Raw genomic sequence first — 13,325 nt, 5'->3', positions numbered from 1 at the left:
CAGGCCATCCCCACTTGCCCCAGGTCATCCCCGCTTGCCCCGGGGAGCTTCTACTTGCCCCGGGGAGCTTCTACTTGCCCCGGGAGGGTCCCCACTTGCCCAGGCCATCCCCACTCTCCCCAGGGCATCCCCCGCTCGCCCCAGGGAGCTTCTACTTGCCCCGGGGAGCTTCTACTTGCCCCGGGAGGGTCCCCACTTGCCCCAGGTCATCCCCGCTTGCCCCGGGGAGCTTCTACTTGCCCCGGGGAGCTTCTACTTGCCCCGGGGCATCCCCCCACCCCCCTTCCCCCTCTCACCCCTTTCTCTCTCCCCTCCCCGCAGCCATGCACACGCCGGCACCGGCCGAACTGTTCATCTCGGGAGCCCTGCCGGGTTCGGGCACCTTCCCCTCCTCCTCGGCTCTCAGCGCCTACCAGCACCCGGCCTCCTTCAGCGGCCGCAGCTTCCCGGTCAGCTCGCCGCTCAGCTTGCCCGAGGCCGCCTTCAGCCCCGGCTCCAACGGGCTCCTCTCCCCCCACGACCCCCTGCTCCACATCAAACCCACCCAACCCAGCGTTCCGTCGTCTTTGGGTTTCGAACGTCTCGGCAGCGCCGTGTTGGGGTCCGGTTTACCGGCGCAAGGCTCGGCGTATCGCGGACCGCCCAGTTCTTCTCAGTTTAATCTGCTTTCGGCTCCTTTAGCCGCTCCGGCGGAACAACCGGCTCAACTTTACAACGCTTCGGTTTTCGGCGGCGGCGGCGGCGACCGGGCCGTGCCGCGACAGGACAGCGTCATCAAGCACTACCAGCGGCCGGCGGGCGCCCAACCGCAGCTACCGCCGGCGGCCCACAGCCTCCAGCACTACCTGAGCTGCGGCGGTACCTACCAGCAAATGCCGCACCGCGCCGCCCTTTCCTGCAGCCCCTTGGGCGAACAATCCCCCGCCAGCTCCGAGGGATCTCAACAACCCCCCAAAAACGCGCCGGCACCCCGACCGGAACCGACGCAAAGTTACCGACCCATCATTCAATCTCCGGCGTATTCCGGCACCGGCGGCGGCGGCGGCGGAGGCGGCGGCGGCGGAGCGACCGGCGGCGGCGCCAGCAACGGCGGCACCAAATCCAAGAGTTACTCGGCGTCGCGGCAGACCCCTCGCTCCACCGCCACCCCCAAGTGCCAAAGCAGCTACACCCCCAGCACCCCCAAACCCAGCTCCGTCATCGCCAGCCAGTCCCCCGCCTATTCTCCGGGCCAACCCCAAAATTTGCTGGCCATGGGGCCGGCTGCCGGCTACGGCGCCAACCCCCCGGCTCCGCAAAGCCTGGGGGCCGGCGGGCAGCCCGCCGGGGGCTTCAGCGGCGGGCAGGGGGGGGAGCTGGGGGGCAAAGCCCCCAGTTACCCGGCCGGGGGGCAAGGCGGGGGGCCGGGGGGCCAGGGCGGGCAGGGGCTGCAGCCCTGCGTCAGCCAGGGCCAGACCTATTCCCCCGAGCAGCTCCAGGCGCTGCCGTACGGGGTGCAGCCCGAGGGGGGGCAGGCGGCGGCGTACGGCCCCCCGGCCCCCTCCCAGGGTTTGCCCACCGCCAGCCCCTCCCTCAGCTACAGCACCGGCCACTCGCCCGCCATGCCGGCCCCCTTGCCCTACGCCGGCTTGGGGGGCTCCAGCCCCTCGCCCATCATCCGCCCCCTCCAGTCCCCGCCGGCCGCCCGTCCCCAGAGCGGGGCGTCGCCGGGACAGTCCCAAAAATACCTGGGCTCGGTGTTATCCCCCTCTTTCATGGCGCCGGGTTACGGGGGGGGTCCGGGGGGGTTGGAACGCCCCCCCGCTTTCGGCAAAGGGGGGAAAGGCGACGCGGAGCTGCTGGCGGCCGAACGCAGCGAGGACGAGGATTTCCTCATCCAGCATCTCCTGCAAGCCCCCAGCCCCCCCCGCGGGCCGGCCGAGGGGCTGGGGGCCTGCGAGGAGCGGGGGGGGGCAGGCAAAGGTTTGGGGGGCTACGGGGGGCTGGGGAAGGCGGAGGAGAGGTACCAGCTGCAGAGCGTGATCCGGCCCAATTCCAACTTGGAAGGGCCGGCGGCGCTGGAATTGGCTTTGTTGAAGGAAAAGAAAAAACCGGAGCGCGGCAAGGAATATCGGGGGGCCGGCGGGGGGGCCGGCGGCGGGGGCGAGGGGCTGGCGGCCACCTCGGTGGTCCATTACGGCCACCAGCCCCCCCAGCTCGACTCTTACGGGCAGGAGCTGAAGAAGCCGGCCGAGCACTTGGCCGGCGGCAAGGAGCTGGGGCAGCCCCACGCTTACTTGCCCAAGACCCCCGAGCACGGGCGGTTGGTAGCCGAGGGACCCCCCCTGGAGCCCCACGGGCTCCTGCTGGACCCCCCCCCCGAACTGGGGCCGGTACCGGTGGTACCGGTGGCCGTGCCCGTGCCGGGGGGGTCCCTCCTTCCCTCCGTCCTGACCCACACCCAGAGCCAGCTGCACCCCCGCGCCAAGGGCAGACCCCCCCTGGACGTCCACCTCCTGGAGCAGCAGCGGATGCCGCCCCCCCGCCGCCCCCGCCGCCCCCCGGCTCCTCCGGCCCCCCGGCCCCCCGGCCGCCCCTCGCCCCAGTTGCTCTTGGAAGCCCACCTGCATCAAGCCCACGTCCGCTCGCAGGGGCTGGACCCCAGGCCCCCCGCCGCTGCCCCCGAACCCATGGAGGTCTTACCGGCCCCCAAGAGATCCAAGACTTTTTGGAGCCCCCCTTAGGGTTGGAGCCTCACTTGGGACAAGCCGGGGGGGTCCAAGGACCCCCCGGTCACCTCCTGGACCCCGAGGGGGGTCCGTCGGTGGCCCCCGCCCCGCTGGAAGCCAAGGACCAGTTTGCCGAAGGGGGGAGCCCGGCGGGGGGCAAGGGCCGCTTCGTCCCCCTGACCTCCATCTGCTTCCCCGACGCCCTGCTGCAGGACGAGGACCGCGGCTTCTTCCCCGGCATGGAGGACATGTTCGGGCCCCCCCCCGAAGACTTCCCCAAGACCACCGAGGAAGAGGAAGAGGAAGGAACCGGGGGGCTGGAAGCCCGTCCCGAGGGGTTGAAGGCTCCCCCTTACGACATGGGGCAGAGCTACCCCGCCTTCTGCCCCGCCGAGGGGGCGGCCGGCGAAGCCCCCCCCTTGGGGTTGGAGCCCCCCAAACACGAGCTGCCCTCCACCGTCAACGCCGAACCCTTGGGGCTGATCCAGAGCACGGGCGAGGGGACCAAACCCCCCCTGGCCGCCCCCCTTTTCTGCTCTTCCAAACCCAAGAAGCTGCTCAAGACCTCTTCCTTCCACCTCCTCCGCAAGCGGGACCCCTTCCCGCCCCCCAAAAAAACCTACGCCCAGGAGTACGAGTTCGAGGACGACGAGGACAAAGCCGACGTCCCCGCCGACATCCGCCTCAACAGCCGCCGGCTACCCGATCTCTTGCCCGACCTCATCTCCAGTTGCCGAGCCCGGCCCAGCCTCAGCCCCATGGGGGACATCGACTTCTGCCCCCACCCCGGACCCCATCCCGGACCCAAGAAACGAGGCCGCAAACCCACCAAACCCAAACGCGAGGGACCCCCCCGACCCCGGGGACGACCCCGCATCCGACCCTTGGCCGAACCCCCCGGTCTCCTGGCCCCCGACGGTCCCAAGAAGCCCCGGGGACGAGGACGGGGACGGGGCAAGAAGGGCGGCGAGGAGGGGGCCGACGGCAACGGCCTCGAGCCCCTCAAGCCCCTCAAGGTGAGGATTCGGGGGGGTTTTGGGGTGCTGGGGGATGCTGCGGGGTCTTTGGAGGCGGAGGTTGGGGAACAGGGGTGTTTGGGCTTTTTGGGGGGCTCCCCGTGGTCCGTTGCCTCCCAGTGGCCCCCAAAATCCCCAAAGTTGGAGATGGCAATGGCTTGAAGACCCTGCAAGCCCTTCAAGGTGAGGATTTTTGGGGGTTTGGGGGGGTTTTGGGGTGCTGGGGGATGCTGCGGGGTCTTTGGAGGCGGAGGTTGGGGGAACGGGGGGTGTTTGGGCGTTTTGGGGGGCTCCCCGTGGTCTTTTGCTCTGTGATGGCCCCAAAAGCCCCAAGGTTGGACGTAGCGATGGCTTGGAGACCCTCAAGGTGAGGATTTTTGGGGGTTTTGGGGTGCTGGGGGATGTTGGGGCGTCTTGAGATGCAGAGGTTGGGGGAACAGGGGGTGTTTGGGCGTTTTGGGGGGCTCCCCGTGGTCTTTTGCTCTGTGATGGCCCCAAAAAGCTCCAAGGTTGGACGTAGCGATGGCTTGGAGACCCTCAAGGTGAGGATTTTTGGGGTTTGGGGGGGTTTTGGGGTGCTGGGGGATGCTGTTGGGTCTTTGGAGGCGGAGGTTGTGGGAACAGGGGTGTTTGGGCGTTTTGGGGGCTCCCCGTGGTCTTTTGCTCTGTGATGGCCCCAAAAAGCTCCAAGGTTGGACGTAGCGATGGCTTGGAGACCGTTCAAGCCCTTCAAGGTGAGGATTTTTGGGGGTTTTTGGGGTGCTGGGGGATGTTGTGGGGTCTTTGGAGGTGGAGGTTGGGGGAACGGTGGGTGTTTGGGCGTTTTGGGGGGCTCCCTGTGGTCTCCTGCTCTGTGATGGCCCCAAAAAGCCCCAAGGTTGGACGTAGCGATGGCTTGGAGACCCTCAAGGTGAGGATTTTTGGGGGTTTTGGGGTGCTGGGGATGTTGGGGCGTCTTGAGATGCAGCAGTTGGGGGAACAGGGGTGTTTGGGCTTTTGGGGGGGGTTGTCGTGGCCTCTTGCCCCCCAAAAGCCCCGGGGTTGGGGATGGGGTCGAGGGCCGTGGCTTGGAGCCCCTCAAGGTGAGGATTTGGGGTGATTTAGGGGGGTTTTGGGGTGCTGGGGGATGCTGCGGGGTCGTGGGATGCGGCCATTGGGGGGGGGGATATTTGGGTTTATTTGGGGCTTGTTTCCAGTTTGGGCCATTGGGGGAACTGGGAGGAACTGGGGGCACTGGAATGTCCTGGGGGCACTGGTAAGTACTGGGGGCTCTGGGGGGTGGGGTGTGCTACGAGGGGTTACTGGGGTGCTAGGAGCTTCGTGGGGGGCACTGGGAGATAATGGGGAGCACTGGGAGATAATGGGGGAGCACTGGGAGCTCTTGAGGGGCACTGGGAGATAATGGAGGCACTGGGAGCTCCTGGGGGGCACTGGGAGATAATGGGGGCACTGGGAGATAATGGGGGGCACTGGGAGCTCCTGGGGGGCACTGAGAGTTCCCAGAGGAAGCACTGGGAGACACTGGGGAGCACTGGGAGATAATGGGGGGCACTGGGAGATAATGGGGGCACTGGGAGACACTGGGGGGCACTGGGAGCTCTTGAGGGGCACTGGGAGATAATGGAGGCACTGGGAGCTCCTGGGGGCACTGGGAGATAATGGGGGGCACTGGAAGCTCCCTGAGGGCACTGGGAGACAACGGAGGCACTGGGAGATAATGGGGGGCACTGAGAGATAATGGGGGCACTGGGAGACACTGGGGGGCACTGGGAGATAATGGAGATACTGGGGGCACTGGGAGATAATGGGGGGCACTGAGAGATAATGGGGGCACTGGGAGACACTGGGGGCACTGGGAGATAATTTGGGGGCACTGGGAGCTCCTGGGGGGCACTGGGAGATAATGGGGGGGCACTGGGAGCTCCTGGGGGGCACTGGGAGATAATGGGGGGGCACTGGGAGATAATGGGGGGCACTGGAAGCTCCCTGAGGGCACTGGGAGACAACGGAGGCACTGGGAGATAATGGGGGGCACTGGGAGACACTGGGGGCACTGGGAGATAATGGGGGGCACTGGGAGCTCCTGGGGGCACTGGGAGGTAATGGGGGCACTGGGAGATAATGGGGGGCACTGGAAGCTCCCTGAGGGCACTGGGAGACAACGGAGGCACTGGGAGATAATGGGGGGGCACTGGGAGATAATTGGGGCACTGGGAGACACTGGGGGGCACTGGGAGATAATGGGGGGGCACTGGGAGATAATGGGGGCCCTGGGAGACACTGGGGGTCCCTGGGGCCACTGGGCCATCCCAGGGGGGTCCCCTAATGCCCTCCCCCCCCCTCCCCAGATCAAGCTGGCGGTGCCGAAGGCGGGGGAGGGCCCGCTGCCGCCGGAGGGGGGGGGTCCCCCCGGGCCGGGCGCCCCCCCGCCGGGGGCCGAGCCCCCCCTGGACAGCAGCCAGACGCGGGAGCGCATCAAGCAGAAGATCAAGGAGGTGGAGGAGAAGCAGCCGGAGATGAAGTCGGGTTTCATGGCTTCCTTCCTCGATTTCCTCAAATCCGGCAAGCGCCAGGCCTTGCCCCCCGCCGCCACCAGCCCCTCCAAGACCCCCCGGGTTCCCCCCGCCGCCCCCTTTGCCGTCGGCCCCCCGATTTTAGCCGGGGGGCTGGAGGGGACGGAGGGCGAGGGGTTGGTGATGGCTTGCCCCAGCCCTTGCAAGCGACTGGACGAGGAGCTGAAGCGCAACCTGGAGACGTTGCCTTCGTTCTCCTCCGACGAGGAAGACTCCGTCAGCAAGAACCAGGACCTGCAGAAGAGCATCTCCTCCGCCATCTCCGCCCTCTACGACCCCGCCGACCGCAAGGACCCCGACCCCGCCGGTGGGTGCTCTCCCCCCCCCCACCCCACCCCACCCCACCTCCCTTTCCCTTGCGCTTCCGGCACCCGAAGGGATCGTCCCGGGGACTGGGGAGACCTGGGAGGCCCTGGGACCCATAGAGACCGCCCGGGACCCATAGAGACCTCCCGGGAGCCCCTGGGACCCATAGAGATCTCTTGGGAGCCCCTGGGACCCATAGAGACCGCCCGGGACCCATAGAGACCTCCCGGGAGCCCCTGGGACCCATAGAGATCTCTTGGGAGCCCCTGGGACCCATAGAGACCGCCCGGGACCCATAGAGACCTCCCGGGAGCCCCTGGGACCCATAGAGATCTCTTGGGAGCCCCTGGGACCCATAGAGACCGCCCGGGACCCATAGAGACCTCCCGGGAGCCCCTGGGACCCATAGAGATCTCCTGGGACCCATAGAGACCTCCCGGGACCCATAGAAACCTCCCGGGAGCACCTGGGACCCATAGAGATCTCCTGGGACCCATAGAGACCTCCCAGGACCCATAGAGACCTCCCGGGAGCCCCTGGGACCCATAGAGATTTCCTGGGACCCATAGAGACCTCCCGGGAGCCCCTGGGACCCATAGAGATCTCTTGGGAGCCCCTGGGACCCATAGAGACCTCCCGGGACCCATAGAGACCTCCCACGAGCCCCTGGGACCCATAGAGATCTCCTGGGACCCATAGAGACCTCCCAGGACCCATAGAGACCTCCCGGGAGCCCCTGGGACCCATAGAGATTTCCTGGGACCCATACAGACCTCCCGTGAGCACCTGGGACCCATAGAGATCTCTTGGGAGCCCCTGGGACCCATAGAGACCTCCCGGGACCCATAGAGACCTCCCGGGAGCCCCTGGGACCCATAGAGATTTCCTGGGACCCATAGAGACCTCCCGGGAGCCCCTGGGACCCATAGAGATCTCCTGGGACCCATAGAGACCTCCCAGGACCCATAGAGACCGCCCGGGACCCATAGAGACCTCCCGGGAGCCCCTGGGACCCATAGAGATCACCTGGGACCCTCCTGGGACCCATAGAGACCTCCCGGGACCCCTGGGACCCATAGAGACCCCTGGGACCCCCGGGAGCACCTGGGACCCATAGAGACCCCCTGGGACCCCCCTGGGACCCATAGAGACCCCCTGGGACCCCCCTGGGGGGGGGCTGGGTGCCCCTGGGACCCTCCTGGGACCCATAGAGACCCCCTGGGACTTCCCTGGGCCCCATAGAGACCCCTTGGGACCCCCCTGGGGGGGGGCTGGGTGCCCCTGGGACCCCCTGGGACCCCCCTGGGACCCATAGAGACTCCCTGGGACCCCCCTGGGCCCCCCCCGGGGGGGGGCTGGGTGCCCCTGGGACCCATAGAGACCCCCTGGGACCCCCCTGGGACCCATAGAGACCCCCTGGGACCCCCCCAGGGGGGGCTGGGTGCCCCTGGGACCCCCCCGGGGGGGGCTGGGTGCCCCTGGGACCCTCCTGGGACCCATAGAGACCCCCTGGGACCCCCCAAACCCCTGGGGAAGGGACCCCAAGGAGCACACCCCTCCCCCCGACCCCCACCCCCATGCCCCCGGGGCCGTCCCTGACCCCCCCCCGTGTCCCCCTCCAGACGTCCCCCCGCCGGAGGAGAAGCCACCGAGCCCGGTGCCCTCGGAGAGCTCCCAGCCCGACCCCCCCGCCCCGGTGGTTTCGGTGGCGCCGGTGGCCCCGGTGTCCCCTCCGGTGGCCAAAGCCCCCCCCGAGCCGGTGGCCCCCGCGTCCCCCGAGCGGGAGGAGCCCGAGGACTCGCGGCCGCTTCACCTGGCCAAGAAGCAGGAGACGGCGGCCGTCTGCGGGGACACCGACGAGGACGAGGCCGAGAGCGGCGGGGAGGGCATCTTCCGCGAGAGGGACGAGTTCGTCGTCCGCGTGGAGGACATCCAGGCCCTCAAGGTGGGCACTGGGAGGGACTGGGAGGGACTGGGGGGGACTGGGAGGGACTGGGAGTCAGGAAGAGGCAGTGAGAGGGGACTGGGAGGCACTGGGAGTCAAGAAGAGCTACTGGGAGGCACTGGGAGGGACTGGGAGGCACTGGGAGCCAGGAAGAGGCACTGGGAGGCACTGGGAGAGGGACTGGGAGGCACTGGGAGCCAGGAAGAGGCACTGGGAGGCACTGGGAGAGACTGGGAGTGGGGGGCAGGAAGAGGCAGTGAGAGGGGACTGGGAGGACTGGGAGAGGGACTGGGAGCACTGGGAGACAGGAAGAGGCACTGGGAGTCACTGGGAGAGGGACTGGGAGGCACTGGGAGCCAGGAAGAGGCACTGGGAGGCACTGGGAGAGACTGGGAGAGACTGGGAGTCAGGAAGAGGCAGTGAGAAGGGGACTGGGAGGCACTGGGAGAGGGACTGGGGGGCACTGGGAGCCAGGAAGAGGCACTGGGAGGCACTGGGAGTCAGGAGGAGCTACTGGGAGGCACTGGGAGAGGGACTGGGAGGCACTGGGAGGGACTGGGAGAGACTGGGAGTCAGGAAGAGGCAGTGAGAAGGGGACTGGGAGGCACTGGGAGAGGGACTGGGGGGCACTGGGAGGACTGGGAGAGGGGTGGGAGAACGTCTGTGAGAGGGACGAGTTCGTCGTCCCTGTGGAGGACATCCAGGCCCTCAAGGTGGGCACTGGGAGGGACTGGGAGGGACTGGGAGGGACGGGGGGGCAGGAAGAGCTACTGGGAGGCACTGCGAGAGGGACTGGGAGCCAGGAAGAGGCACTGGGAGGCACTGGGAGAGGGACTGGGAGAAACTGGAAGTCAGGAAGAGGCAGTGAGAAGGGGACTGGGAGGACTGGGAGAGGGACTGGGAGCACTGGGAGCCAGGAAGAGGCACTGGGAGGCACTGGGAGTCAAGAAGAGCTACTGGGAGGCACTGGGAGAGGGACTGGGAGGGACTGGGAGCCAGGAAGAGGCACTGGGAGGCACTGGGAGAGGGACTGGGAGGCACTGGGAGCCAGGAAGAGGCACTGGGAGGCACTGGGAGTCAAGAAGAGCTACTGGGAGGCACTGGGAGAGGGACTGGGAGGCACTGGGAGCCAGGAAGAGGCACTGGGAGGCACTGGGAGAGGCACTGGGAGGCACTGGGAGGGACTGGGAGAGACTGGGAGTCAGGAAGAGGCAGTGAGAGGGGACTGGGAGGACTGGGAGAGGGACTGGGAGGCACTGGGAGCCAGGAAGAGGCACTGGGAGGCACTGGGAGTCAGGAAGAGGCAGTGAGAAGGGGACTGGGAGGCACTGGGAGAGGGACTGGGGGGCACTGGGAGCCAGGAAGAGGCACTGGGAGCCAGGAAGAGCTACTGGGAGGCACTGGGAGAGGGACTGGGAGGCACTGGGAGGGACTGGGAGAGACTGGGAGTCAGGAAGAGGCAGTGAGAAGGGGACTGGGGGGACTGGGAGAGGGACTGGGGGGCACTGGGAGCCAGGAAGAGCTACTGGGAGGCACTGGGAGAGGGACTGGGAGGCACTGGGAGCCAGGAAGAGGCACTGGGAGGCACTGGGAGGGACTGGGAGAGACTGGGAGTCAGGAAGAGGCAGTGAGAAGGGGACTGGGAGGCACTGGGAGAGGGACTGGGGGGCACTGGGAGGACTGGGAGAGGGGTGGGAGAACGTCTGTGAGAGGGACGAGTTCGTCGTCCCCGTGGAGGACATCCAGGCCCTCAAGGTGGGCACTGGGAGGGACTGGGAGGCACTGGGAGGGACTGGGGGGCAGGAAGAGCTACTGGGAGGCACTGTGAGAGGGACTGGGAGGGACTGGGAGCCAGGAAGAGGCACTGGGAGGCACTGGGAGAGGGACTGGGAGAAACTGGAAGTCAGGAAGAGGCAGTGAGAAGGGGACTGGGAGGACTGGGAGAGGGACTGGGGGGCACTGGGAGCCAGGAAGAGGCACTGGGAGCCAGGAGGAGGCACTGGGAGGGACTGGGGGGCACTGGGAGGCACTGGGAGGCACTGGAAATCAAGAGGAAGGACTGGGAGACACTGGGAAAGGAACTGCAAGCTATCGGGAGGCACCAGTGGAGTTACTGGTGCTTACTGGGAGGCACTGGGGGGCCGGAGGGCTGCGGGGCGAGGCCGGGTTTGGGGGGACACGGGGGGGGGGGGCGCGGAGCAGCTTTGGGGGGCCGGGGGCGCCGGGGGTATCAGGGCAGGGTTACGGGGTCTGGGGGGGCACACACGACCGTGGGGGGTGGGGGCAGGTTTTGGGGTGCAGCCCCCCTCCCCCGTGCCCCCCCGTGACCCCCCTTGGCAGCTGGCGTTGCAGACGGGCCGGGAGCCCCCGATCTGGCGGGTGCAGAAGGCTCTGCTCCAGAAGTTCACCCCGAGATCAAGGACGGGCAGCGGCAGTTCTGCGCCACCAGCAACGTGAGTGGGGCCCCCCAAATCCTGAGACCCCCCCCCCAAAACCTGGGATACCCCCCAAATTCTGGGAACCCCCCCCCTGAGACTGAGACCCCCAAATCCTGGGATCCCCCAAAACCTGGGATACCCCCCAAAACCTGGGATACCCCAAACCTGGGATCCCCCAAATGGGACCCCCCAAAACCTGAGACACCCCCCAAATCCTGGGATCCCCCCAAATCCTGAGACCCCCCCAAAAACCTGAGACCCCCCCCCAAAAACCTGGGATCCCCCCAAAACCTGAGACCCCCCAAATCCTGGGACCCCCCCAAAACCTGAGACCCCCCAAAACCTGGGATCCCCCCAAAACCTGAGACCCCCCCAAAAACCTGAGACCCCCAAAAAAACCTGAGACCCCCCCAAAACCTGGGATCCCCCCAAAACCTGGGATCCCCCCCAAAAACCTGGGATCCCCCCAAAACCTGGGACCCCCCAAACCTGAGATCTCCCCAAAATATTGAAGCCCCCCAAAACCTGAGACACCCCCCCAAATCCTGGGAACCCCCAAACCTGAGACCCCCCCCCAAATCCTGGGATCCCCCCAAACCCTGGGACACTCCCCAAGACCTGAGACCCCCCAAAATCTTCCCAGCCCCCAAAACCGAGGACCCCCCCCAAAACTGGGGACCCCCCAAAATGGGGAAACCCCGTGAAAAGGGGAGGCTGCCCCTCAAAACTGAGAATCCCCCAAAACGTGGGGACCCCCCCCAAAATGGGGACCCCCCTGCCAACATGGGGACCCCCCAAACTGGGACCCCTTCCCCAAAACTGGGACCCCCCAAAATGGGGAACCCCCCACCCCCAAAAACTGGGACTGCTCCTGGAAATAAGGACACCCCCCCCCAGAAATGGGGACCCCCCCGAAATGGGGACCCCCTGAAGTGACGACCCCCGGAAATGGGGACCCCCCAAAAAGAGGAAAAGCCCCCCCCCCAAACAGAGACACCCCCCATGAGAAATGGAGGTGCCCCCCCCCCCAATGGGACCCTCCAGGAGATTGGGGGTCCCTGAGGGGTCCTGGGGTGTTTGGGGTCTGGGGGGTCCCTGGGGGTATTTGGGGTTGGGGGTTCCGGGGGGGTCGTGGGGTAATTTAGGGTTGGGGGGCCCTGGGGGGGGGGTATTTGGGGTGCGGGGGGTGTCTGGGGGGTCCCAGGGGTGTTTGGAGTCTGGGGGGTCCCTGGGGGTCCCAGGGATATTTGGGGTACGGGGGGTCCCTGGGGGGTTCCCAGGGGTGTTTGGGGTCCCTGGGGGTCCCGGGGTATTTGGGGTCTGGGGGGCCCGTGGGGGGGTCCTGGGGTATTTGGGGTTGGGGGGTCCCTGGGGGTCCCAGGGGTGTTTGGGGTTTAGAGGGGGGTCACTGGGGGGGGTCCTGGGGTATTTGGGATGCAGGGGGTCCCTGGGGTCTGGGGGCTCCCGGGGGTATTTGGGGTTGGGGGTTCTGGGGGGGGTCGTGGGGTAATTTAGGGTTGGGGGGTCCCTGGGGGGGTCTGGGGTAATTTGGGGTTGGGGAGTCCCGGGGGGGTCATCTGGGAGGTTTTTGGGGTCGGGGGGGTCCCAGAGGAGTCGGGGTGGCCCTTGGGGAGGGGGGGGGGCCGGGGGTATTGGGGTCCCCCTGACCCCCCCGTGCCCCCCCCCCCAGTACCTGGGGTATTTTGGGGACGCCAAGAACCGGTACCAGCGCCTGTACGTCAAGTTCCTGGAGAACGTCAACAAGAAGGACTACGTGCGGGTCTGCTCCCGCAAGCCCTGGCACCGGCCCCTCGCCGCCGTCAGGTGGGGACGTTGGGGACACCGGGGACACCGGGGACATCAGGGACGTTGGGGACATCGGGGACGTTGGGGACGTTGGGGACATGGGGGACGTGGGGGACACGGGGCTACGTGCGGGTCTGCTCCCGCAAGCCCTGGCACCGGCCCCTCGCCGCCGTCAGGTGGGGACATTGGGGACATCGGGGACACCGGGGACATCAGGGACGTTGGGGACATCGGGGACGTTGGGGACGTTGGGGACATGGGGGACGTGGGGGACACGGGGCTACGTGCGGGTCTGCTCCCGCAAGCCCTGGCACCGGCCCCTCGCCGCCGTCAGGTGGGGACATTGGGGACACCGGGGACATCGGGGACATTGGGGGCATCAGGGACGTTGGGGACACTGGGGACGTTGGGGACGCTGGGGACATCAGGGACGTTGGGGACATCGGGGACGTTGGGGACGTTGGGGACATGGGGGGACGTGGGGGGACACGGGGCTACGTGCGGGTCTGCTCCCGCAAGCCCTGGCACCGGCC

At 67.4% G+C, this 13,325-nt stretch overlaps 1 protein-coding gene across 1 annotated transcript in view; it reads left to right on the top strand.

Annotated features, from left to right (window-relative positions):
* PRR12 (proline rich 12) overlaps positions 1 to 13,325 on the top strand; it is a 40,056-nt gene that overhangs the window by 17,004 nt on the left and 9,727 nt on the right. The window contains 7 exon segments of the mRNA XM_072847672.1: positions 322 to 2,525; positions 2,645 to 3,724; positions 6,073 to 6,604; positions 8,226 to 8,548; positions 10,889 to 10,952; positions 10,955 to 11,001; positions 12,677 to 12,810. Coding sequence (XP_072703773.1) covers positions 322 to 2,525; positions 2,645 to 3,724; positions 6,073 to 6,604; positions 8,226 to 8,548; positions 10,889 to 10,952; positions 10,955 to 11,001; positions 12,677 to 12,810 — 4,384 coding nt within the window.

The sequence above is a fragment of the Ciconia boyciana genome, chromosome 28 (assembly GCF_034638445.1).
Source record: "Ciconia boyciana chromosome 28, ASM3463844v1, whole genome shotgun sequence".
NCBI lineage: Eukaryota > Metazoa > Chordata > Aves > Ciconiiformes > Ciconiidae > Ciconia > Ciconia boyciana.
This window is presented reverse-complemented; position numbering and strand designations above follow the sequence as displayed.